The following is a 26,723-nucleotide window of genomic DNA, read 5'->3' on the forward strand; positions in this document are numbered from 1 at the left end:
GTTTTTGCCTCCCAACATAATAAATATAAGTAATTATCAAGTATGTCAAAGAAACCACTTACTTACCAATGAAGCCCCTCACTTCCAGTGCCTGCATCAACCTCCTCTTAACAAAGGTGAGATACCAAGCTCACTAGAGACCATTCCACACTCCTTCGAGGTCGCTCACCCATACATGGCCATGCAATATGATTCATAATAAGCTTAGCTTTTCATTGGATTATGGAAGCAGCTATCAAATAACGTACTTTAAGCAGAAATAGCTAGAGTCTAGATGAATGGTTATCTGCTGACATTGTGAGCAACATCGATAAGGTAATGATGCCACAACAAATATAAGGTCTCTTAAATTTTTTTAAGGTGAAACATGTTACACCCAGTTGTAAGCACAAAACCATTAAAAAAAAAAGTCATAAACTTGTGCTTATTAGTACACACACACACACACACGCTCTAACGAAGTCCAGAAGATTGCATGCGTACAGGACTAATTTGATATATCTACACCCTCTGAATACCCATGGGCCCTACAAATAATTAACACCTGTTTTGCAACTTTCAAATATTTGCTTATCTTACAATTGTGCCTGCAGGCATGCACACAAGAAAAAGCAATCCAATGGCTGCCATGGGAGCATCTACGGATAGAGTAGCATTCTTGACCTCAAAACATAACTTTTTCAGGTTGAGGCTTCTGGATAGAATTAGCCATCTAAAAAGATCAAATATTTGAACATACAGCAGGTGCATGAATGCATGCCCAGATAGATACCATAAGCAGAAATTACCCTCTCTTGCTCCGGCTCCACCTTGCAGGTAAGAATGACCATGGGACGAATTGGGAACAATCAACTAAGCACTCTCTGCTGTACACCCAATTGCTTTTCGTTTTCTGCATGTACGTCATGACCACGGCCATCCCTGAATTCCTTCACAAGGGTAGCTGGAGATGACGGGAGATCCACTTGCTCTTCTTCTGCACCTATGTCATGACCATGGGCATCCTTGAATTCCTTCACGAGGGTAGCTGCAAGTTCGTGATCTCCATTCGCCTCCAGAGCTTTCCGTAAAATACCAAGCGCTGGGTTACATGGGGCATAGCCTGCCTTTCTGAGCTCGTCATATACGTCAAGCGCTTTCTGCAGATTACCTTGACCTACATGAGCACTTAAGACATCTGTGTACAAGCCCATGCTTGGCTGCATTCCTTCTGTACTTGCCAATACAAACAGCTTTTCGACATCCTCTACCCTTTTGTTTCGAGCCAATGTTGAAATTAAGTCAGCAAGAAGTCCTTCTTCAGGCTTGTACCAGAACTCCTTTCGCACGACATCAAAGACCTGCAGCATTATACAAACAAATTTCACCCTTTTCATGAACACCGATTCTTAACTACAAGATCTTAACAAAGGATGCAGGCTATCCTGTTTTCAGTTTCATTCAAACTTCAGAAAAAAGTATTTGTAGTTCAGCATGCATCATTAGAAAAGTCCACAAGACAATACTTGGCAGCTGCCAAACGCATGACATTAAGCATCCTGCTTTTCTTTAAGCATGCGTGGCCATTCAGCTAATTTGCTGAATTCTGCTGCAAGATTTGGGATGCTTGGCCACTCACATAAAAATAGTAGACTGCAATTCAAACTGGTACAAGCTCCTTGTTTTCTTCTGTGAGTACATTTGAGGCACACGATAAAACATGTCTAAAGATGTAACTCCAAAGCTCAATTTGGCTTCAGAGGTTCAACGCTACGGTTGCCATTTAACAAGCAAAGATATTGGAAGCTAAGATGAATATGCCTTCATGAAGCTAAAATCATGCCTCTACATGTAACTCTGAAGTCCACTTTGGCTAGGAGGTTCAAGGATCCCCCAGCTGCCATTAAACAATTGGAAAAGCCATTGGGAGCAAAAACATGCACATCTCCATGAGGCCAGACAGATCTGAACTTTTGAACAATAAGAAGGCTAAAACACTTGCATGAAATATACAAGCAAGAAACACATAGTTATATGATATGCTGTAAGAGAAATAGAACATTGCTTGAAACCGGCCTGTACTTTCAGAAAGGGCGGTAGACCTTAGACTTAAACCTTATTCGCTTTCACCCATTTAATTTGTCGCCCACTTTACCTGTACTTTCAAGACACAACAAAGGGGAAAGGGATACAGGCTGCTAGAATGCACCTATATGAGAAGACCGAGACCAGATTGGCCCCTAACTTAGGCGCCCCTTTCGGTATTTCTTTATTGTTTAAAAGAGGGAATAAATGTTGTGGTTCCCTACAAGCTGCCCCGCACAAGCTTGGCTGCATTTCAACTGTTCCGGCCCGATTTCGGCAGCATAACTATACTAGGACCCTTCATAGTTAGTATTCCCACGCATTGAACAACTTTCCCGACGCATACGGGCACTTTGCAAAACCTGGCGAGAATCTGCAGCAAGCTGAATTCTCTGTTTTCAGCCCCGAAAATGCGCCAGATCATCTGTACAGCGGTCCCCTCGCGTCCCCGAACCTCCTGGGGGTATTAGGGTCCATTTAGGGCCAAAAACCCTAAACCTGCAAAAATACACAGCAGGCTGTAATTCACTGTTTCGGGTTCCGTTTCGTGTGCCGGTCGCATCCGTAGCAAGTCCTCGAGCTCCCGCACCTGTAGGGCTACTTGCCCTTTGAATCCGACAAGATTTCTGGCGTGAAACCTCTCCGAATTCACCTGTACCTGCGGGGGATTAGCCGCTAGCTAATCCAGTACTTGGGCAAGAGGCTCTTGCCTCGGCAATCGTGCATGAACCCACACAACTGTACATTGGTCAATTGAAAAGCCCACTAGAGGGGCATAATATACTGCCATAGGGGAGAGAGAGGGCAGTGCGTAGCGTGCAGGGTATCACTCCTAGCACCGCACTGTACATAAGAGGGAAAGGAAGCACTCCATAGCTCTTAACTTGTGACAGAAGCTACAAATGAGCCCTCCTCTCTTCAAATTCAGCACCACTTCTTCCTTGAGGAGGCAAGTGCACAAAAATGTGCCACTTGGCGCATTTACGAGCATTTTCCCGTTTCGGGTTCGCTGCTTAAAAATATCCTGACCGGTTGCCCAGTTGACTTCGTGGCACAGTAATAAAATGTTCCCCTTGTCATTCTGGAGGTAATGACGCGAATAAATTTTCAGGTCCCAAAATAGCAGTTCCCTAAATTTTAGGAGATGCTGCCATTGTATCTTTCTAGGTCATCCGACCCTCTTTGTACACTGCAGCCACATCAAAAACTGAAATGTAGCCTATGTAGCAAACTTTGGCTAGTCAATGACCCCACTTTGGCTAACCATAGTCCTTGTCCAACCTTAGTGCTCTCTTGCCCTCAGGCCTGGACTCCCTTTGGACAATTCCACACTAGCTATGCAATGCAGGGCAGTTAGATTTCCCGAGGGGTGTTTCCAAACAATGAAAGTAAATAAATAATAAGAAAGAAATCAACAAAAAGGATAGATAGTAGTCACACGCCGGTGACATTGCTCGGTTGCTTAGCCACCTCATTCTTTCCAACTTAGGGAATGATCCTTAACCCTAATGGAGCAAACAAAGATAGAGAGAGGTGAAGGTTATCTTAGGGAGAATGAGAGAGTGGAGTGAGATCCCAACGAACCCTCTCAAGGGTCCCCACCCGTCATTGGGGTGGTATTTACTTGCACAAGAGAACGATCATGTAATGGAAGTACCATCCATGAAGCCCCAAAAACTAGAAGACTTGGCAACCGGCTCTGACCGCTGTGTCAAATGCACCATTCTCCTTCTCAATGGCTGCAAGTAACCCCTCTGTAGAGTTACCTCTTGAACTGATAAGGGTGAAGGTTCGGGACTTCCGATCCAAGTTCTCTTCGCCAAAGTTGGACCTATTGGGCTGAAATCAGAGAACTGTAGAACTGATCTGAATTCGTGCTTCTGGGAATCAATTCTGGATCTAGGGCTGGAAACTGATGTCAGCGGCGGCCACAGCCAATCAGGCATCTGGATGCAAAACTTGCTGTCTTCAGAGAACTGCAAGGCCCAGACTAGTGTCCACCAATGGTAAATAATGGATCCTGAAACCACCATTAGTGTTTGCTGGGTCTTAGGAACCGGTGTCAACCATACAAGCTAGAGCTCCACCGCAGGCACATCATGCCGTGCAGCATGCCATCATTAGCTATAGGTTAATAGGAAAAGTCGATGATCAGCCGTACCTCCTCTAGAAACTAGTCAAGCCAGCTTGCTCCAAAGTTTGGCTCACAATGCTAGAAGCCAACTATGTACACGTGTCATGAGTCGTTTGATCAAGTATAACAAAGATCGACAAACTTTGACTCATCTTCCACACCATCCTCCAAAGATTGAATAGGTTTTCTAGGCTCCCCCAAGGAAAGTAGAAGCAACCGCTTTAGGTTGGTGGTGAGAAGGAAATTTGAAAAGTGCTATTGTAATGTGCAGCGGAAGTGATAGATGGTGAATGCTCAGGATTAGTGCTCAGTGCGTAGTCAAGGTTACTTTTAATGATTGAGAGACTTCCTTTTACTTAATGAGAGTTGTGCAAAAGACTAGAGAGAGAAAGAGAATGATACTGAGAGAGAGAGAGAGAGAAATGAAATGAAATGTTATATTAACATCTTCAAAAGGCCAAAATGACCTATGAGACCAATTTGTTACAAAATAGTGAATCTGATATCATGTCTTGGTGAGAGAGAGAGAGAGAGAGAGAGAGAGAGGACTGACACCACATGGGTCCCAACCCCCCCTCCAAGGCCCCCCTCTCTACCGCTAGAGAGGTATTTGCTTTAGATTGTACAAATGCTGATACAATGGACCTAGATGCTGAGATGCTAATAGGTACTTGTTGTGGATGCTTGGTACTGTGAGGCTAAGGGCTGAAATGCAAAAATGCTAGGGATTTAGGTGGGGATCTGCAACTGACAATTAGGATGGGCTGGTTTGCTAACGCCGATATCAATGATGGGCTGAAAACTGAAAACTGGCTGATCTGAGGGCTAAATCTGAAAACGCTGGCTGATATGGTACTTTGGTGAAAATCTGTAAATGCTGGCTGATCTGGTACTTTGGCGAAAATCTGGAAATGCTGGCTAATTTGCGGCGGAAATCTGAAAACGCTGGCTGATTTGGTACAAAAACATCATTGTTGCTGCTGAGGCACTGCAGATACTTGGTACTTGTACTGCGGGTATTGACTTATGCTTGAGAAGACTGAAGTGACCCCTAGGGTCACTTATCTATGGAGTAAGAGCTCGGTAGGGCAATCCAACAAAAAAATCCCGCGGTTTCTAAAACGATGCAAAAATGTCACCTATTAATAAGTTGATGGACTATTAATAAGAGGTGATTCACATGCAAATAAATACCTAGGTTGAGTATTAATGCAATTGTATGGGAATGCCTACATGTAGCAGACATTGGCTATGCTCATGTGCAATCAGAGGGTATGCAACTAATCTAAAGTGCCTGGATATGCACGTCCTGCTTACTTGGCCATATAAGCCAAAAGGGTATAGATGTGCTTTCCTCTCTGAAGAGGGTTGATGTAAAAGGCAAAAACTTGGATTTTTGTAACGATTGTCTTTATGGAAAGCAAAAGATATCTTCTTATTACTCTTGTGTCTCCCGCAAAGCTAATCCTCTTGATCTTATTCACTCCAATGTATGCACTATGCTTGCTAGGTCTTTTGGTGGTGCATTGTATTTTGTTACATTCATTGTTGACTGTACTAGGAAAGGATAGGTGCATTTTGAAAAGTAAAAGTGAGACTTTTAATGCTTTTAAAAAGTTTCATGCTTTTTTCACTACGCAGAAGAGTACTAAGCTTAAATGTTTCAGATCTGATAATGGAGGAGAGTATGTATCTGCTGAATTTCAACGTTTTTGTGATGAAAATGGGATTAAAAGGGAGTTGACAACCCCTTATAATCCGTCCTCTAATGGTGTGGTTGAGAGGTATACTAGTACTTAATGTGAGAGAGTGCGTTGCATGCTGTCCAATGCTAATCTTTCCCAAGAGTTTTGGGGGGAGGCATTGAAAACTGCAGTTCATATTTGCAATCGCTCTCCTAATAGTACGCTGAAAAATGACATTCTAGAGGAGGTTTGGTCTGGCAAACCTGCCTCTTATGATCATTTGAGAGTATTTGGCTGCAAAGCTTTTGTTCATGTACGCAATGACTTGAGAACAAAGCTTGATATGAAGTCCACTAAAGGAGTCTTCCTAAGTTATGGGGAAAATGGTGAAATGGGCTATAGAGTGTGCTGCCACAGTTTAGAAAGGTAATACGCAGCCGAGATGTAGTGTTCAATGAGGCAAAATTGCTTAAGAATGCTACAAAATATGATGCTGACAAGAAAACAATCAGATTTCAACCTTCCGTGCCACCCATCAATGTTGAAAAAGAGCCTCATGATGCATTACTGCAAGCTGAAATTGATAATCAACCGGTTAACCTTGAGCCAGAAGAGATAGGACATGATATTGATGCTCCTAATGAGGATGGACAGCCACCTGAATTGGCTGAAAATGATTTTCAGCAGCATGATAGAGCTGAAAATGAGTTGCCTTATGATGTAGAACCGTTGCCTGAGAATGTAGATCATTGGGTACGCAGGTCGCACGTCAACTCGTTTGAGAAGGCAACCGCAGAGATTTAACCTCTCTTTGGATCATGTAATGTTGATAGATGAGGGTGAACATCTTATTTATAAAGAGGCCAAATCATGTAAGTCAAGCAGTAAGTGGAAGCTTGCAATGCAAGAGGAAATGAAATCCTTGTATGCAAATGATACTTGAGATCTTGTGCCATTGCCTAAAGGGAGAAAGGCTCTTTCTAACAAATGGGTGTACAAGATTAAGATTGTGGATGAAAAACCCAAGCACAAGGCAAGATTGATTGCAAAAGGATATGCACAGAAAGAAGGAATTGATTCTCAAGAAATCTTTTCCCCTGTTGTAAAGCTTACAACTTTACGTGTCCTTTTTGCTCTCGTTGCGGTGCTTGATTTGGAATTGAATCAAATAGATGTAAACACACCGTTTTTGCATGGCGACATTGAAGAGGACATATACATGAAACAATCTAAAGGTTTTGTGGTTCCTACACGCGAGAAACTTGTATGCAAACTGAAAAGGACTCTGTATGGTTTGAAACAATCATCACGACAGTGGTATAAGAAGTTTGACACTTTTATGTTGTCTCAAGGCTTTAAACACAGCCATGCAGATCATTTTTTGTATACGAAAAGGGATAAAGATGGTGGTCCCATCATACTTATTCTCTATGTTGATGACATGTTGCTTGCCGGAAAACATAAGACTAGTCTTGATACTCTGAAACGTAAGCTAAATTCAGCATTTGCTATGAAGGATGAGGTGATGCAGAGCATATTTTGGGCATGCGTATTAATAGAGATAGAAAGCTGAAATTGTTGTTTTTATCTCAAGAAAGGTACATTGCAAAAGCACTTGACACATTTAATATGGCTGATGCTAAGCCTCTTGGAGTACCTTTACCTCCATACACTAAGCTTAGCAAGGCAGATTGCCCAAAGGATAAGGTGGCATTGAAAGCAATAAAGGGAATCCCTTATGCATCAGCTTGTGGTTCTCTTACATATGCTATGGTTGCCACTCGTCCCGACATTGCTTATGCAGTGGGAGTTGTTAGTCGATACATGTCGAATCTTGGCAAAGCGCATTGGGAAGCTGTCAAATGCATTCTGAGATATTTGAAAGATACACAATCAAAGTGTATTTGTTATGGCAAAAGTGACTTAAAGTTGCAGGGATATTGTGATGCAGACATGGCAAGTGACATGGATACCAGGAAATCTACCAGTGGATATGTATTTGCCATTGTTGGTGGTGCAATCTCTTGGTGTTCTAGGTTGCACAAAATTGTGGCATTGAGTACTACTGAGGCTGAATATATTTCAGTCACAGAGGCTTCAAAGGAGGCCATTTAGTTGGGCAGACTTGCAAAAGAACTTGGCATGCCTGCTCATACACCCGTGTTGGGTTGTGATAGCCAGAGTGCCGTCTACTTAGACAAAAATGTCATGTTTCATGCACGTACCAAACACATAGATGTGCGATACCACTTCATACATCAGGTATTGGAGGATGGTCTAGTCACCTTGACTAAGATCCATACACAGGATAACCCTGCAGATCTTCTCACCAAGAGTCTTGCTAAGGCTCAACATCAGCATTGCATTCAGCTGGTGGGAGTTGGTTAACTTAAAGGCGTCATTTATGCCTTTAAGTGGGAGTGTTGTTGAGTTAAAGGCCCTAAATGACCTCTATTGTATATTTTTTTACTTTGTCCTGGTTCACATTGAACTTGGACACATTTTTTAAAGTCACTTATAATAAAAGTGGGAAAGCCCAAAAACTCACTAATTGAGTTTTCCCATATCGTACAAGCTCTCTCTCTCTCTCCCTGCTTCGATCTCTAACGCTAGCTCTCTATGCACTCTTGCCTCTTGCTTCTTGCCCCAATCTTGCACTACATCGCGACGCGCACCTACCGGTACTCTCTGCTTCGCGCTTTCACCTTTGTGGTTTACCATAGTCAAAATCCCATTTTTGGCATGTATTCGTTAAAAGGTTTGGCACTCCGTCACATTTTTCATCTGCATTCCATCCACAGTCATTTAGGTAGCGTAGTAGTTTTTCAGTCACTCGCAAAGTAAAAGATGTGTCCATGAAATTGTGATTGAAGTTTTTTCAAGGAGATCCCGAAAGGAGATTCTTCAAGAGGATGAACCTGAGATCGTAGAGAAAGTTGAAGACATGGAGCAGAAGCAGATTAGTCTGCATCGCTTTCGGCATAGCCCAAAGAAGCAAGCGTTGCAAACCTTTTTGAAGTTCACCAAGTATTGTAGGACCCACGCAGCACAGTAGGCCGGCGAAGATTTCTTTGCAATCCCGAGAGTTATTGGCGGACTATACAGAAGCCATACAGCTCGGTACCAGTACCTCACCTTGAAAAGGGAGGGATGTCACATGTACATCTAACCCTATGTGCATGTGGACAAGCTATAACTCCTACTTCTAGGGTTTAGGTCATCCTAGGAAAAGTTTTGGCACCCTTGTGAGCTAATTCCGTGTGTGAAGTAACTTCAACAACAACAAGAAACTTGCTAGTCAAAGCTTTGCATCAAAGATAGTACAAAGTACCTCTTTTAGACCCTTTTGCAACAAGCATAGAGCCCTTAAGCAACTTCCATGAACCCCCAGCAAAGATGGTAGTATAACCATGTGTATTCAACTGGCCAACAGATAGCAAACTTTTCTTAATGCCTGGTACAAACCTGACATCATTCAACACAAGCTCATGACCATTGTTAAGAGCCAAACGCATAGTACCCATTCCCTCAATATTGCAAGCAAAATTATCACCAAGGTACACCTTGCCATAATTGCCTGCAGCATATGTAGCAAAACACTCCAAAGATGGAGTCACATGGAATGAAGCACTAGAATCCACTATCCATGATTAGGATAGGCCATCATTAGCACTAAGCAATACATCAATGACATCTTTCTTTGAGATAAGCATGTCTTTTGCATTAGCTATCACCAAATCTGAGGGGCATGAAGCCGCAACCAAAATATCCTCGTTGTCTCAATGACCACACTAGAGGATACATTTGCATTCTCAGCATCCCTGGAGGAATCACCTACTAATTTTTCCCCTTTCTTCTCATCTTTCTTCTTCTTATCTTGCGTTTCCTTCTTCCTTTCCTGCTCTTTCTTGAAATACCTGGTTTCTTGTGACCCTTTCTGTCACATTGATAACAAGTGACATCCTTATCCCCACTAGACTTGCGTCTAATCTCTTCATCGAGAATAGACCCTCTCACACCGTCATACGTGAGGGTGGGACTGTTGCTCAAGGAGACAACCAAGGTTTCCTAAGTATCTGGCAATGTCATAAGCAAGAAAATAGCTTTCAGCTTATCATCGAATTGTTGAATCCCACTGTCCTACAACTGACTCAGCACACCAGTAAAAGCACTTAAATGCTCAGAAGCTGACTTCGAGTCATCAAGCTGCATATTCACCAACTTTCGCATCAAATGCACCTGGGTCACAGGCGTGGTGTTTCAATAATTGGACTTTAGCTTTTGCCATATTGCATAACCACAGTCCAAACGCTCGATGTCTGTCAAAATGTCATCATTGATAGCCATCTTGATATAGGCCATAGCCTTCTTATTTAACCTGGCCCACTCTTCGTCAGACAAACCTGGTGGCTTATTCTGTTCCAATTCATCTTCACAATCCTTTAAGAAAAGGATACCTTGGATGCGTTCTTACCAAAGATCGAATCCTTGACCATCGAACCGTTTGATTTCCATCAAACTTTGAGTGTCGGATGCGGAAGAGGAAGAAGCCATCTTAATTCAACCACAAGTGTGTATACAAGAGAGATGCAATAGGCTGAAAATTTCAGCAAATAGTAGCAACCACAAGACTTTGTATACAAAAGAGCCACAATTTTTTACATGAAGCAGTCCAAATCTGAAATTTCAGCTGAAATGTGCAGTTTCAAGCACCTGTACTCAGCTTTTCACTCAATTTGTCGCAATAAACATCAATACATGTGATCCCACAACTTTGGTACACCTGCGTATTGCTGTTTTGACTTGTAATAACCTGTAAATCACCTGTTTTGGTGACCTTTTCAACCCCGGAAGCAAGGGGCTTCGCGATGGAAGTAAAAATTGTCGTGGCAGAGCAAATTTAACTTGCTGTCCAGCAGACTGCGTAGGGCAGGACTCTGATACCAGTTGAAAGCGCGAAGCAGAGGGTACCGGTAGATGCGCGTCGCGATGTAGTGCAGGATTGGGCAAGAAGCAGGAGGCAAGAGTGCATAGAGAGCTAGCGCTAGAGATCGAAGCAGAGAGAGAGAGAGAGGGCTTGTACGATTTGGAAAAAACTCAATTAGTGAGTTTTTGGGCTTTCCCACTTTTATTATAAGTGACTTGAAAAAATGTGTCAAAGTTCAATGTGAACCTGGAAGTATAAAATTTTTATATACAATAGAGGTCTTAGGGCCTTTAACCCAACAAAAAGGAATACCAATACTCAATAGACAATCATGCCAATGCTTTTGCGGTGACTGTGTCTTGCCAAGCAATGAGCATGCAAAGTTTATTGCCATGACTTACAATAATGAAGCATCGTGTATTCCTTGAATGCAAACCTTCTATCTTTCCTAGAGTGCGGTTCATGCTTTTGTGCTCATCCATGATTGAACATGGACATTGTGCAATATGGATTTCCTATGAGAAGGTAACACACAAAGACGGTGACGAAAAAACAAGAGATGGTCACGAATGAGAGACTCGAAAAATGCATACTAGCTTTTTATGCAAACAAAAGATACTTCATGAATGGGTACTGTGAACCTCGACTCGAGAGCCAAGATCTGTCCTTCGTTACTGATCGTGTCTACAATGGGGTTAGCTTTACTGACAACATAATCAATCAAACCACCAAATTGCTCACAAGATTGGAACCATCTAGCTTGACGGCCACTCCAAGGTGTCGGTACAGACCCGAGCCACTTGAAGGCTTGATGATCCTTACAAATAATTAAATCTCTATCATGCAAAAAATGCGTATCATGCTTAGAAGAATGAATGACTGAGAGAGTTTCTTTTTCATGTAATGATTGATTCTTTTCTAATCTGTGTGACTGTCTACTGAGAGAGTTTGTTGGACTGCATGTCGTATCCTCTTTCAAAACATGAGAGAGAGATTAATGACAAAGACGGAATATTCTTCTCATAGCAAATAACCACGGGAGAGGCATCTTCGATTGTGCGAGAGAGAGTGTTTTCTTGCTTGTGGATCGGAACTTTTGAATCACTGTATGCCAAAAATCATATCACATCCAGACAGAGGAGAGACGACAAACTTAAGACGAAACCCTATGTTTTGAATTGAGACTGTGACATCATGACATTCATGCATGAGTGAGGATTGCATGCCACGAGCAAATCCAAAGACCACAATGGGATTCATTGGAATAGCTTCTAAACATGCACTCTTCACAAGAGAATCACTAATCACATCATGCATACTGTCAGCATCAAACAAGATCACAATATGCTAATCATTCACATGACCATAACATTTCATGAGAGACACATCTAGATATCATTAAAAACTTGGGGCACATTAGTTTTCTCATTGATGACACTAACAGAAAATGTGCTTTCTTAGGACAATATCTTTTCATGTGACCTTTAGTGTGACACTGAAAACATCTTTCTTCCTTTCTATATTCCGTTCGTTCTTCAAGACTTAACCAACCTCCTACTATTCCTTGAGTAGATTTTTCATCAGGTGTCAACTTAGGGTTTTCTTGAGTTTTAGCCTTTCCTTTACTATCACAGTTAGGTGAAGAATTGAATGTGCTCTAGGCTTAGGCTCTAGGTGTAGTGGAAGATTGAGAAGAAGAAGAATTACCATTGTTCTTACCGTACTATAGGCCTTGAGGGGTACTTGACTTGTTCTCCTTCGGCTTATCTTTGTTGTGCTTCATATCTTGCTCAAGAGCCATCTTGACGGCATCATTGTAGCTGGTGGGTCAGGACTTTTACGTCGTACTTGATGTACTCGTCCAAACCAAAGAGCAGAGCCTCTTTGCGATCCTCATCCGACTTACGCAATTGAACACCAATTTGCAAAATACAATTAGAAAAAGACATAACGCGAGTTTCATTTTGCTTGAGGCCACATCAATCTTTTTTTAACCAATCAAGGTAATGCGGTGGCATAAAACGAGCCTCGAGCTTGTCTTGGAAGGCGACCGAACTGAAAGAGAGATGCACCATCCGTGGCATGCTCAAGATGCTCCGCTAAATGTGCCTCTTGTTAGCGGCTCGCTCTTCGGGGAGAGTACCTAAAGGATCAACTCTTTCATGCGTTGGTCCCACTGCACCTCTTGCTCTAGCTCCGTAGCTGCCCTCTTTTCTTCAGCCGCTCTGCATTGAGCTTCGCGTGCTTGCTCACGCTCGAGCTCCATAGCTGCCCTCTTTTTTCAGCCGCTATGCATTGAGATCTCAGATTCCCTCTGTTCATCCCGTTCCCTTTCCATGGCCGCCCGTTGAGCCCCTTGTTGTAGCATCATCTCCATCATGGCCTTCATCAAAGTCTTCATAGCATTGGGTGTAATCCGTGGCATAGATGGAGATGGAGGACAATCTCGAAACTGTCCTCCTTATACAGGGACTTCTTTCTCCTCCAATTCCACTCTCATCACCTTCACGCAAAGTAGCCATTCCGCTTCTCGTGAGACGACCATGCACTAAGTACTTTGCGTACTTGGATTCTTGGGTACTTGGGTACATGGGTTCTTGGGGTACTTGGTGCTGCTTACAATCTGTGTTTAACAAGGCTTTGCTATTACCTAATCTCAACTCCTTCTTGCAGGTGCACCCCTTAGCGGCCTTGCACTCACACCAAGGTTACTTTTTCCAACCTCACGTCGATTGGCCTGCCACAATGTGCAAGGTCCGCTCTCAATGAGTGGAAAAGAGGAACGAGGGGAGGCTGGACAAACCCTTCTTTTCTAGGTTACTTGTCACTCTTTAAAAACACAAATTAGAGAGATCAACACGTCCAAGTGGTCTTGGGTTACGTGCAATCTCAAACAAGCAATTTTTTTTTTTTTGGTGGTTGTTTATGGCTTAATTGCCCTTAAGACAAAGCAATGAAGACGCGAGCGCGCCTGATGCGCGATGGACTAAGGGTGGGAGTGGCTAACAAGTCCGGGGCAGGGGCATGAGAATTCTTTGACAAAGTAAATTTGAGAGAGATTCCTTAGGTTCTTTTCTTGAGTGATGATACCGAACACTGCCAAAGAGCTTTGATACCAATGTCATGTGCAACAGAAGTGATTGATGGTGAATGCTCAGGATTAGTGCTCAGTGCGTACTCAATGGTCCTCTTCCCCTTTACGTCATGAGTGTTGTGCAAAAGACTAGAGAGAGAAAGAGAATGATACTGTGTGTGAGAGAGAGAGAGAGAGAGAGAGAGAGAGAGAGAGAGACTAGATGGGATCCCAAACCCTCCTCCAAGGGTCCCTCTCTCTTTCGCTAGAGAGGTATTTGCTTTAGATTGCACAAATGCTGATACAATGGACCTAGATGCTAATAGGTACTTAATGTGGATGCTTGGTACTTCGAGGCTAAGGGCTGAAATGCAAAAACGCTAGGGATTCAGGTGGGGATCTGGAACTAACAACGAGGCTATGGTCTGGTTTGCTAACGCCGATGTCAACGATGGGCTAAAAACTGAAAACGCTGATTGATCTCGTACTTTAGCAAAAATCTGGAAGCGCTTGTTGATCTGGTGCGGAAATCTGAAAATAAAGATACCTTCATAAGTTCAAAATCGTCTGAACTCACGAATATAAGAGGGGATAAAACACTCATAAACTCCAAAAGCAAGAAACACAAGAAAACCAAAAAAAGAAAAACAATAAGGAAAAAAGGAAAAAAAATCACTTTATTTGCTACTAGACAAAACTAGATAAAACAAACCATTATTTACTTAAAACATGTTTTTAGAAAAGGCATACACAAAATAAGTTGAAGCAACTTACTTGGCTAAAACTTGAAACAAGTACATTCAACTTTAAACTAAAGAGATAAGACATCTCAAAGACTTAATCCTAGAAATCAGACTGCACACAACTTCTAAAGGGACAAATTCGCTACTACAAACTTGTGAAGAAGAGGCTTAAAATAACCAAAGGAGTACAAAGATCCAAACTTGACAATATGTGACCTCAACTTCGCTGCTTGTCCAAACAAAATTATCACCTTTATCATGCATAGCTTTGACAACAGCTATCTGTTGCGGAAATCTGAAAAAGCTAGCTGATTTGGTGCAAAAATGCCAGTTGTTTCTGTCATATGAGGTATTGCGGGTACCTGGTACTTGTACTGCCACTACTGACTTATGCTTGAGAAGTGACCCCTAGCGTCACTTATATATGGAGTAAGAGCTGGGTAGGGCAATCCAGCAAAAAAATCCCACGATTTCTAAAACGATGCAAAAATGTTACATATTAATAAGTTGATGGACTATTAATAAGAGATGATTCACATGCAGATAAATACCTAGGTTGAGTACTAATGCAACTGTATGAGAACACTCCCCAATGCCTACACGTAGCAGAAATTGGTTATGCTCATGTGCAATCAGAGGGTATGCAACTAATCTAAAGTGCTTGGACATGCACGTCTTGCGTACTGGCTGATCTGAGGGCTAAATCTGAAAACGCTGGCTTATATGGTACTTTGGTGAAAATCTGTAAACGCTGGCTGATCTGGTACTTTGGCGAAAATCTGGAAATGCTGGCTGATCTGATGCGGAAATCTGAAAACGCTGGCTGATTTGGTACAAAAAACTCCAGAGTTGCTGTTGAGGCACTGCGGGTACTTGGTACTTGTACTACGGGTATTGACTTATGCTTGAGAAGTGACCCCTAGGGTCACTTGTATATGGAGTAAGAGCTAGGTAGGGCAATCCAACAAAAAAATCCAACGATTTCTAAAACGATGCAAAAATGTCACGTATTAATAAGTTGATGGACTATTAATAAGAGGTGATTCACATGCAGATAAATACCTAGGCTGAGTACTAATGCAACTATAAGAGAACACTCCCCAATGCCTACACGTAGCAGACATTGGCTATGCTCATGTGCAATCAGAGGGTATGCAACTAATCTAAAGTGCTTGGACATGCACGTCTTGCGTACAAGCTCAAAAGGGTGCAAGAACACCTTCTAGGCTGACCTAAACCCTAGAAGTAGGAGTTACAGCTTGTCCACATGCACATAGGGTTAGATGTGCACGTGACAGTTATCCATCTATAAGTCTGTAAGTCCCCGGTGAAGATGAAGGTAGGTGAACAATGTGTGTGAAAGGCAGAACAAGTACAACACTAGCCGCCTCACTCAACTCCAAACCTGAATTGCACTTCCTCCGAACATGCGCTTGTAGTCCACACTTATGACATGCCACTTCCTTCTTGGGTCTCTAACCAGTTCCAGAAGTACCATTGTAACGGGATGGCACCACGTGCTAGCTGGAAAGAACGAATGGAACAGACTTTTAGCACTTCAAAACAGCTGAACTGAAAGAGAGAGACAGAGAATCCATGAGAGACACGAGTGGCGGAGTTCCACTCCTAGAAAACACTAGCCCCAAACCCTTGTGCTCCTTTCGGTATTTTTTTATATTGCTTCCACAAAGTAAAAGATCTGGGAGCTCTGCTATCACATGCACATCTAACCCTATGTGCATGTGGACAAGCTATCTCAAGTCTAGGGTTTAGGTTAACCTAGGAAGTATTATGGCACCCTTGTGAGCCTGTGCACAGGTCGTGCATGTCCAGGCACTTAAGAGTAGTTGCATATCCTCTGATTGCACAACCCAGAGCACCCAACATTTGCATTGTCCAAGGCAATACACCCAAATTTCCATGGCATTTTGGGATAATTCAGTTGCAGGCATTTTTATTATTTATGCCATTTTTCCAAGGTCGTGGACTGTAGGGGAGCATGCTCGACCCAGCCTGGATTTGCTATACAAGAGAAGAGGGGGCGCTCACTACAGGCAGAAGAGGCAACATAAGAATTTCAGGTAACTTGCAATGCATCTTCTCAGCAAGACCAGTAGGGAACCTCAACGTTTTCAGCCATCAAGACACCTGGCGTTTTTGGACTTCCCAGATCAGCCAGCGTTTCCAAGTCCCAGCACTTGCCATTTGCAGTTTGCAGATTAGGCCTAGCGTTTTCAGCAGTCCGCAGTCTGATATAGCCCTACATGTTGGCGTTTTCAGATTTCAGCCCTTAGCCATTGCAGATTGACCCCTTAGCTGCCCGCAGTAGATCCTCACCGTGCCGTCATATTAGCCAATGTTTTCAGTTTCGGCCCGCTGTTTTCAGACTTCAGCATCTGCGCACTCCCCCCTCCCCATCTACGCCAAGGATTGTACCAAATCCTATTGAGGCTTTGGTCAAGACGATGATGGACATGATGTTACAACAAGAAGCGCAACGCGCTGCCTTGGAGCGTGAGCGCGAAGAAAGAAAGGCATCCTTGGATCGCGAACGCGAAGAAAGACATGCATCCTTGGATCGCGAGTGTGAACAAGCGCACTTGACAGCCGAGGAATGAAAGGCAATCTTGGATCGCGAACGGGAAGAAAGAAAAGCAGAATTGGATCGCGAGCGCAAAGAAAGAAAGGCCGACTTGAAGCGTGAGCACGAGCAAGCGCGTTTGGCGGACGAAGCGAGTAGGGTAGCTTGGAGCGTGAGCGTAAGCAAGCGCGCTTGGCGGCCGAAGAAAGAAAGGCAGCTATTGAGCTTGAGCGTGAGCAAACACGCGAAGCCCAACGAGTAGCGGCCGAAGACAGACGAGCGGCCTTAGAGTTAGAGCGTGAGGTGCAGAGAGACCAACACATGCAAGAGTTGATCCTACAGGTACTCACCTCGAATCCCGAGACGACCAAAGATGTTGGTGGTTCATCAATTGGCGCAAGCTGAGATTCAGATTCCAACAACCCCTTCACCGAGAAGTTGACATTCAATAAGTATGACGATAAGATGGATGCTAATGTTATTCATTCTTGGTTGCATCAATTTAATGCTTATTTTGCGACAACTAAGAAGACAGGAAATAGCAAGGTTTTAACGGCAACCATGTACCTTGCCGGTGATGCCATTAATTGGTATCACGCATGGCAAGAGGCACAATTGACTGCGCACCTAGAGGAAGCCGACGAAGACGTACCCCTTTCCTTCAATTGGGCCGACTTCCAAGACAAGCTCAAGGCGCGGTTTATGCCTCCTCAGTACCTAGCGCGGTTGAAAGAAGATTGGCGCAATCTCAAGCAAAATGGTATGCCAGTCATGTCTTTTTCTAACCGTGTTTTGCAGCTCGGCACCCAATTACGCAAATCGGATGATGAGCGCAAAGAGGCTTTTCTTTTTGGGTTGGACGAATATATCAATTTTGATCGGCATTTCCATTGTGATTTGCCACAGTTGATAGATTTAGATCAGAAAGTCAAGATTCGATCTCACAGTTTGCGTGTGTTTGATGAACGGTTTGGCACTCCATCACTTTGTTCATTTGCATTACATGCACAGTTTTTTCAGAAAGAATAGTCTTTTTCCAATCACTCTACATGGAATGTGTATGTTCATGTGTTTGTGTTGGAAGTGGTTTCAAGAATTTTCCTCCTCGGAGATTCTTGATGAAGGTAGACCTGCGTCCATAGACGCAGTTGGACCATTGAAGCAGTCTCAAATGACTTTGTGTCGCTTTCGGCGCAGCCCAAAGAAGCAAGCGTTGCAGACCTTTATGAAGTTCAACTATCGCACGTCCCACACATCAGAGTGGGCCGGCGAAGAGTCCTTCCCAGGATTCATCCAGACGCTGTTGGCGATCTCCCTCGACACCATACAGTTCGGTACCAATACCTCACTTTAAAAAGGAGGTGATGTCACGTGCACAGCTAACCCTATGTGCATGTGGACAAGCTACTTTATGACAAGGGTTCACTTAGCTTAGAAAGTGTTCTGGCACCTTTGTGAGTTTGTTCGCAGGTCGTGCATGTCCAGGCACCGTAGTTGCATATCCTCTGGTTGCACACAGCATGATCATCAGATTACAATCAGAATCCATAATGAGCATTTTTCAGTGCATAGAACCCATTTTTCCTATTTTAGCCAGTTTTCACTTATTATTATTAAGTGACTTTGTTGGGAAACTGGGTAGAGCAATTTGGCTAATTTAGCAGATACCATCTGGCAATGCACCTTCTCAACAAGACTGGCAAGGGAACATAGCGTTTTCAGCCATCAAGACACAGCTAGCATTTTCTGCAACAGATCAGCCTTGGCGTTTTTGAAGCAGATCACCTAGCGTTTGCAGAACTCCCAGATCAGCCTGGCGTTTTTGCAGACAACAGATCAAACCTAGCGTTTTTCCAACATGCAGTCCAACCTAGCGTTTTGCAGATTCTTGGCGACAATTCAGCCCACAACATCAGTGTTTTGCATTTTCAGCGATTAGACTCTATACCGCAGCCCCCAAACCTTGCAAATCTCACCTTCCTGCAGTAGATCCTCGCCGCACAGTCAGATCAACCAGCATTTGCATATTCATCCCGCTAAACGCAAATTTCAACATCTGCGTTTTCAGCGCGTCGTCGTCGTATCATCGTCATCGCAATCAGAATTGCAGATACAAGATTTGCAGATTTCAGCCCTTAGCGTTTTCAGTTTTCAGCCCGTCTCGTCGTCGCCGTCGCCGTCATCGTCGTCGACATCGTCGGCAAGACCATTCCATTTAAACCATTGTAGAGATTTGTGCAATCAATAGCAAAGAGTTCTCTCACCATCGAGAGAAGGGCCCTTGGAGGAGGGTTTGACAACTTTTCTGGTGTCGTATTCTTCTCTCTCTATCGCTCAGTCTCAGCACCTTCATTCACATTGTTTACCAGTTTGTTGTGATCATTTGCACTCTCTCACTAAAGGAACGGAAGGCTCTCCCTTCCGTAAGTAAAAGGAACCCTTGAGCACAGTTCGGAGCACTCATCTTAAGCAAAGTTCAACATTCACTTCCGTTGCACCTTACATTATGCCATTTTTCCAAGGTCGTCGGCTGTAGGGGAGCATGCTCGGCCCAGCCTGGATTTGCTATATAAGGAGAAGAGGGGGCGCTCACTACACGCAAAAGAGGCAGCAATAGAAGTTCAGGCAACTTGCAGTGCATCTTCTCAACAATATCGGCAACGAACCTCAACGTTTTCAGCCATCAAGACACCTGGCGTTTTTGGACTTCCCAGATCAGCCAGCGTTTCCAGATCCCAGCACTTGGTATTTGCAGTTTGCAGGTCAGGCCTAGAGTTTTTGCATCCTACAGATCCGCCTAGCGTTTTCCGCAGTCCCCTCTCTGATCCAGCCCTACTGGTTAGTGTTTTCAGATTTCAGCCCTTAGGCATTGCAGATTGACCCCTTAGCTTCGCAGATCACACCTACCCGCAGCAGAACCTCACCGTGCCGTCGGATCAGCCAGCGTTTTCAGTTTCAGCCCGCTGTTTTCAGATTTCAGCATCTGCGTTTTCAGCGCATCGTCGTTGAGTCGTCGTCATCGCCATCCTCGCCGACACAGTGTCAGTATTCAGGAGCAGATCAGAGTTTCCAGATTTCAGCATTTCAACTGTGTTTTCAGTTTTCAGCCGTCCTCGTCGTCAACATCATCGGCAAGTCCATTGCATCTAGACCATTGTACCAAATTTGTGCAATCTATAGCATAGACCTCTCTCGCCATAGAGAGGGGGGCCCTTAAAGGAGGGTTTGAAAACCGTCTGGTGTCGTATTCTTCTCTCTCTCTCTCTCTCTCTCTCTCTCTCTCTCTCTCTCTCTCTCTCTCTCTCTCTCTCTCTCTCTCTCTCTCTCAGCACTTTCATTCACCTTAGCACTCACTTTGTTTGTGAGCATTGCACTCTCTCTAAAGGACCGTAAGACTCTTCCTTCCGTAAGTAAAAGGAACCCTTGAGCACAGTTTGGAGCACTCATCTTGAGCAATATTAACATTCACTTCAGCCGCACTCTCGCCACCCATAGTCTAGGGTCCGGCTGCCCAAGTTTGGGGCCGCCCGCCCACTTTGTCCGGGCGCCCTCATATATTTCCATACATCATTTTTCTGTTGGGTCGTGGGAATTTTTCCAGGCATTGCCCTACCTCCCCTTGGGTACCTATTTATGGGGGCAGGGGGGTACCCACTTCCACACTATCTGGTTATTGTATTGGGTCTTCTGCTCATGGTAGTTATGGGGGGCTGATTGCCCCCTCTTTCACCATACCTTGCATTTGTGGTCTACTATCTCTCTCTCTCTCCCCCCTCTCTCACGCTTCTGCACACGCGCACTCACATGGTATCAATCGCCAGTTTACATGGTATCAGCAACTTCAGGCTCTGCCTATTCTAAGGCGCTACATCGCATCAAGTTCTTCTCCCAAGGGCTGGATCAGCCAGCGTTTTTGCAACTAGAGCGAGATCTGCCAGCGTTTTTGCATCAGCCAGGCAAGCGAAGGAATGGGAGTGTTTCAATCGCGGGAATCCTCCTTCTCACCTGCGTTTTTGCTCTGCCACATTGGCGTATCACCTGCTGGCTGCCAGCGCCAGCCTTTTTGGACAGTTTTGTCGCAGAAACCCCTCCTATCCTTCAGCGTTTTTGCAGTCCATTAGCGTTCTAGCAGCGTTTTTTCAGCAGAGGGGGGCAGTGCCAGCCTCAGCCCACTCAGATCTTGCTATTCCCCCCGGCCTTGCATCCGGTGCATCACCGTTGAGACTCCTCTTCAGATCTACTGTTTTCAGCCATAAACACCTGCTGGTTTTTCTCTGTTTTCAGCCCACGTGGGGTTGCTACATTGATTCCCCACCCTCCCAACACCCTCTGCACCGCTCCGGATCATGCCAAGAGCGTACGAGCGCGCTGAAAATCGCTGGACAGCAGCGTTTTCATCACCTCGTAGTTGCGTTTTTGGGTGGACAGCACACACTTGGCTTGTGGTTTTCACAAAGGATGAAGTTACCTCCTGCCAGGACACCATCCGGTGGTGGTCCATGCGGTCTCTCAGTGACTGCTACAGTACATGGTATCTTCGACATCGGCTTGATCATACACTTGCATACGATCCTTGGGAGATCCATTCATTCCAGCCATCATTTGGCGGTTGCGCACTCCTGAGGGGTGGTGACTTGTGGATTGCTTTGGACACACCTGTGCACCTATTAGAGGAGTTCACACGAGATATGGCCATGCTCATGGCATATGGGATTCCGACATTCCCAGAGAGGACACCACCATCTTTGGTGGACAGACACTTACTACTTGACCTCGACACGTCAGGTCACTTGCTTACACAAGAGCATCTACATGGACTTAGGGAGGATCTTGGATCTCTTCTTGGATAGGTTCATTGCTTTGATCTACAGACTGGAGTGGGACTACATTGCTTTGGACTCTCTTGGAGAGTTTACCTGCGAGATGCGGGAGATCGGGCATCCCACGACTACATCCGGATTCACCCGGAGCTTGGCTTGGATGGTAGTGCAGTTGCTCTTCTACACTCCTGATCATTTGGATTGCTACCTTCAGAGTTGCTTAAACTAACCTTACAGTAGACTTATCCCCCGACCTGGGCAGTAGGCCACTCCCAGCTCATTCACATTGAGAACCACACCCAGATGCGGTTTGGTGGCGTTGTTGGCGTGGATTTGTTGGTCGACACTGGAAAATTGGAGGCAGGAGATACAGGCAAGACGGCGCAGATAGATTGGTCTAGCCTTTCCTATTCTTAGAGGATCTTCACAACGCAGACTTCTCAGTCTGGCTTCCCTACTTCATATAAGATGATCACGGTGCAGACAGCTTGGTTTGACCACACCTCTGCTCAGAGGCCCTTCACAGCGCAAACTGTTGAGTCTGGCTTTCCCCTCATCTTGGATTACCCTACCTACTGACAGGACACCATCGCTAGTGGTTTGTGCGGTCTATAGGTGACTATTGCAGCTTACAGTAGCTTCTACAGTGCGGACTATTTAGTCTGGCTTCCTTGATTCGGAGGACGATTACGACGCAGATTGCTACATCTGGCCTTCTTGGAGTTTTACACAGCTAAAAGCATTCCATATTCTGCTTGCACATCCAACACTAAGAAGCTGGTCTTAAATTTCTTCTTGCCCACTCTAATTTACATATTTTCAACTAGCCCAGTAGCATGAACCACCTTGTGATCAACCATCCTAACTCTGAATGGTGTTGGCTTTTAAGTCCGTGATTCCAGCTTTTGCCCCGAGATGTTCTCCCAAAATATTCACACCAACTCCCCCATCCAATATGACTCCTGACAATGGTTCCCATTGTTTTCACAACTTGTAGTCCACATGGATAACTGGAACCTCGTCGTCTCGGATAGCTGCTAGATCCACTGCTTTGGCTTCAACCTCAGCCTCTCTCTTTTGCCTAATGAATTTTGCAACTGCTAATAATGTCCGCCTCATATCATCGAGTTTCGTTAGCTTATGTATCCTCTCACAGACTTTGATATATATCTCATCATGTTCATTACCAGAGCTATTGTCTCAATTGGAAGATTTTTCCTCCTGACTATCTTCACAGTTCCATTTCGCTAGTTCCTCATGTCTGGCTGCTAGCTGGCTCCGAGATGGATCCTCTGATTGGTCCTTCATCAGACTAGTTGCTCCAGCCTCGACCAAGTCTGATCTGACTTGTCATGCCTCATTTGCCAGACTCTGTACCGCAACAATCATGGACTCACTTGGTCTAGATGCTGCCTTCTCATTCTGGTGTTTCTTCCCTTCTGAAGTCTGGGGCGGTAGCTTCTGAATTGTGCGAGCCTCAAAACATTATGGTTGTTATGGCAGCTTCTGGCCAAAATTCAAATTCTCAGTGATTTTTCTTGCAAGCTCACGTTGTTCTTGCCATTCATCCACTACCTTTTCCTTGCCCTTAGCCTTCCAGATTGCCCTCTGCTGCCTCCCCTTTCTGGTTCCCGCAATCTGCTTTCCCTCATTCTCATCATGGATCTTCTCAATGACGACCCCCTTGCTTCTGGTTACTACCCTGATCGGCACTTGTTCTGGTGCCTTTTGGTCGGGTGCTTCTAGTTTCGGAGCTTATAGGCACTGGACTACAAAATGTCCATATTTTTCGCATGTATAGCAGTTGAGGCTTCGCTTTTCATTATTTCCTCTACCTTTGTCCCTACCAGTGTCCCCCTGGTACCTGCCCCTGCCAGTACCAGTATCTCCAGTATTGTGTTGGCTTCATTTTCCTTGGACCCATTGGCCCCATCTGCCTTGGCTACTTCAGAATTTGTCAGTGCGATCATGGATAGATTCTTCCCTTTCTTGAAATGATGGATTCTGATTCCACAATTGTTCCACATGACCATAGGCTTTACAATAAGTAGACTGTGAACACTCATCAGACCTATGATCTTCGAATCTACACTTGGAGTACCAAATTTTTCATTTTCTTGACTCAAGGTCTTGACTTGGCAATTTCAGTGATCAATTTCGACATCTCTTCTAGTTTTCTAATCCACGATCCTTTCTTCTTTTCTTTGCCCTTGTCATTTGATTCACTTTCAGATGTACTGGAACTAGTATTGGAGTCTGATTCCTCAGTGGACAATTCGTTGTTATTGGAATATTTCGTTTTATGCCCTTTCTCCTTCGCATGTTGCTCAAGTTTCAGTGCCCTCTACACCACATCATTAAACTTTTTGATTGGCATTGGCACCTCCTGTTCCCTGAGCTTTCAAATTCTAAACCCATTCAGAAACCAAGCTCTCATCCTCTTTTCAGAAGGAGACTCTTGTAACTATCTCGCCAATTCCTTGATTTTCTCAACATAACTTCTGACCGACAGCTTTCCCTGCTTGATCTTGTCGAGCTCACATAAAATGTCTTTATCCCCTCTATTATCTGAATACTCAAATCTAAAAGGCTTGATGAGCATATTATATGATCTGAGCTTGTCGAGCTCACATAAAATGTCTTTATCCCCTCTATTATCTGAATACTCAAATCTAAAAGGCTTGATGAGCATATTATATGATCTGAGCTCGCAGGCTGGGTAATGGTAGTACCATTTCCTTGCTACTCCTTGAGTGTTTGGGGAAAGTACTCTCCCCATTCATCTTCATCGATATCCTTAAGCTCAGCATATTGCTCAAATGCTTGGATATGAACCTCGAGATCATAATTTTGGCCCCTTTGAATATTGAAAATTATATTTTCAGATTAGTGGAATGCTTGTGACTGTTGGCTTTGGTTCTCGAAGCTGGTTTCTTGTCCTTAGATTTCCGCTTGCTGTAATGATCTGTCTCTGCTTTCCATTCATTGTTTGTTTCTGTTTCAGTCACGTATTATCAACTTCCTTCTTCGCTGACTTGTGTCCTGCTGAATGATGTCTTCTCTTCCTGCCCTCAGTTTCTTCAACACCTCGTTGGCTACGCTCAGATCCATGAGATCAATTGCGTCGTTCTGCTCTCTCAGCCTGTCTGCGCGTGGAATGACACGCGACTCTTGCCAACATCAACTACCACACACGAGAATCCATTAAGACAAATATCAAAGAACCTCAACACCGGCTTGCATATCTTGAACGTCCCATGTTCATTCCTCGTGCTAGTAGTGACCCATGCCACAATATCCCCGTCAGGCTGGACCATTATGGTCCAATGAGATCTAGAGGTTTTGAGCATGTCCCCATGCCACGTTAATCCTTCTAAGAGTGGAAAGTTGTCGTGATACCAATTGAAATGCTCTTCTAAGATCCATCCTTCGCACATGACATGACACAAGGCAAACACGAACATAATCCTTCCCTTTGTGGTCCTTTAGAGAGAACTCAACTTGCAAATCCCAAGTCGGTGCAAGGGTTCTTGACAGATCCTGTGATGTCTTTTGTGGTGCTAAGGTTACATAACTATGCAGGTTCCTTAATTTTTGTTGGCTCATCATTGAGAATTAGCTCACCAAAAACAAGAGTTGCTGGTAGAAGAAGCGAGCACCAGCAGTGAAATGCTACTCTTATGAAAATGTGGATGGTTAATGTAAAAGATGTGCTGATTATGATACGAAGTCACCCCATGCTCCTCTGCCACCATGTCCGAGAGCATAGTGAAAGTGGACAAAGAGAAGAGATGGAGAGACAATGGAGCTTTAACAAATTGCTAATCATAAACTTTAACCATGCATGAACGCTAGAGCATGCACATAAAGGTGAAAGTTCAATAGGTGCCTTAGTGAAGACAAGCAAGAAATGTAAATAACAACGTAGGCTCCATATACACTAGATGGGAGGCCCAACCAAACAAGTCCAGTCAGGATCAACTAAAAATACAAACGGAGCCATACGATTGTGAGTCATTTCACTTATCATCAGGAGAGTATTCATGAAGATACACACTCCATGATGAGCTACACATTTGACAAATTTACAGACGCAAAACAGTATATTACCAAGACGGCGAGTTCACATTCATTCTGACGTCGCAGCTCCCCCAAGACAGCAAGCATATCAAATTTGACCAAACGGGAAACCGTGGACTTGAGAACATTGGACAGACGGGCATTGTCCTTTCTGACGTGGGCTCTTTTGAGCTCCTGCACTGCACGCAAGGCTTCATTAGAGAGAAGCCTTCCTTTCCAAATGGGCGCTCTTGGGTGGCCAGGATTTCGACTGCTCCCCACCACCAGCTGCTTGAAGGGCGCACGACTTGTCTGCCCACAGACCCCCGCTTTATCCCATCCTACACGCCTTGGACTCCCTGTGAGGAATGCACTTTCAGACACCTCTACTTGAAAAGGGTTCCTTAGGACTGCCTGCAATGTCATGGCAGCTCTGCAACCATCGAAGAGAGGACGTCGTAGAAACAATTCCAAGAGACCTCAAAGCTTTATCTCCTCATCTACGAATTTATAATGGCGTAGGAACAGTCCAAGCAACCATTGTCATTATAGTGAATAACAGGAGAATTTAATTTCATAAGATCGTAGGAACAATCCCAAAAATCACCGCCAAGGTGTGTTCTTGTTTTTCGAGGGG

The 26,723-nt window shown here is 44.2% G+C and overlaps 1 protein-coding gene across 1 annotated transcript; it reads right to left on the bottom strand.

Moving 5' to 3' along the window:
* Positions 1–658: 658 nt before the first annotated feature.
* Positions 659–26,605, bottom strand: LOC147451684 (protein THYLAKOID ASSEMBLY 8-like, chloroplastic). The gene is made up of 2 exons (XM_086517576.1): positions 26,138–26,605; positions 659–1,340 (listed from the first exon to the last, which is right to left on the bottom strand). The coding sequence occupies exons 1-2, from the start codon at positions 26,510–26,512 to the stop codon at positions 849–851; spliced, it is 867 nt and encodes a 288-aa protein (XP_086373702.1). The 5' UTR covers positions 26,513–26,605; the 3' UTR covers positions 659–848.
* Between the last annotated feature and the right edge of the window lie 118 nt (positions 26,606–26,723).

The sequence above is a fragment of the Adiantum capillus-veneris genome, chromosome 8 (genome assembly GCF_014529385.1).
Source record: "Adiantum capillus-veneris isolate H3 chromosome 8, ASM1452938v2, whole genome shotgun sequence".
NCBI classification, from domain to species: Eukaryota; Viridiplantae; Streptophyta; class Polypodiopsida; order Polypodiales; family Pteridaceae; genus Adiantum; species Adiantum capillus-veneris.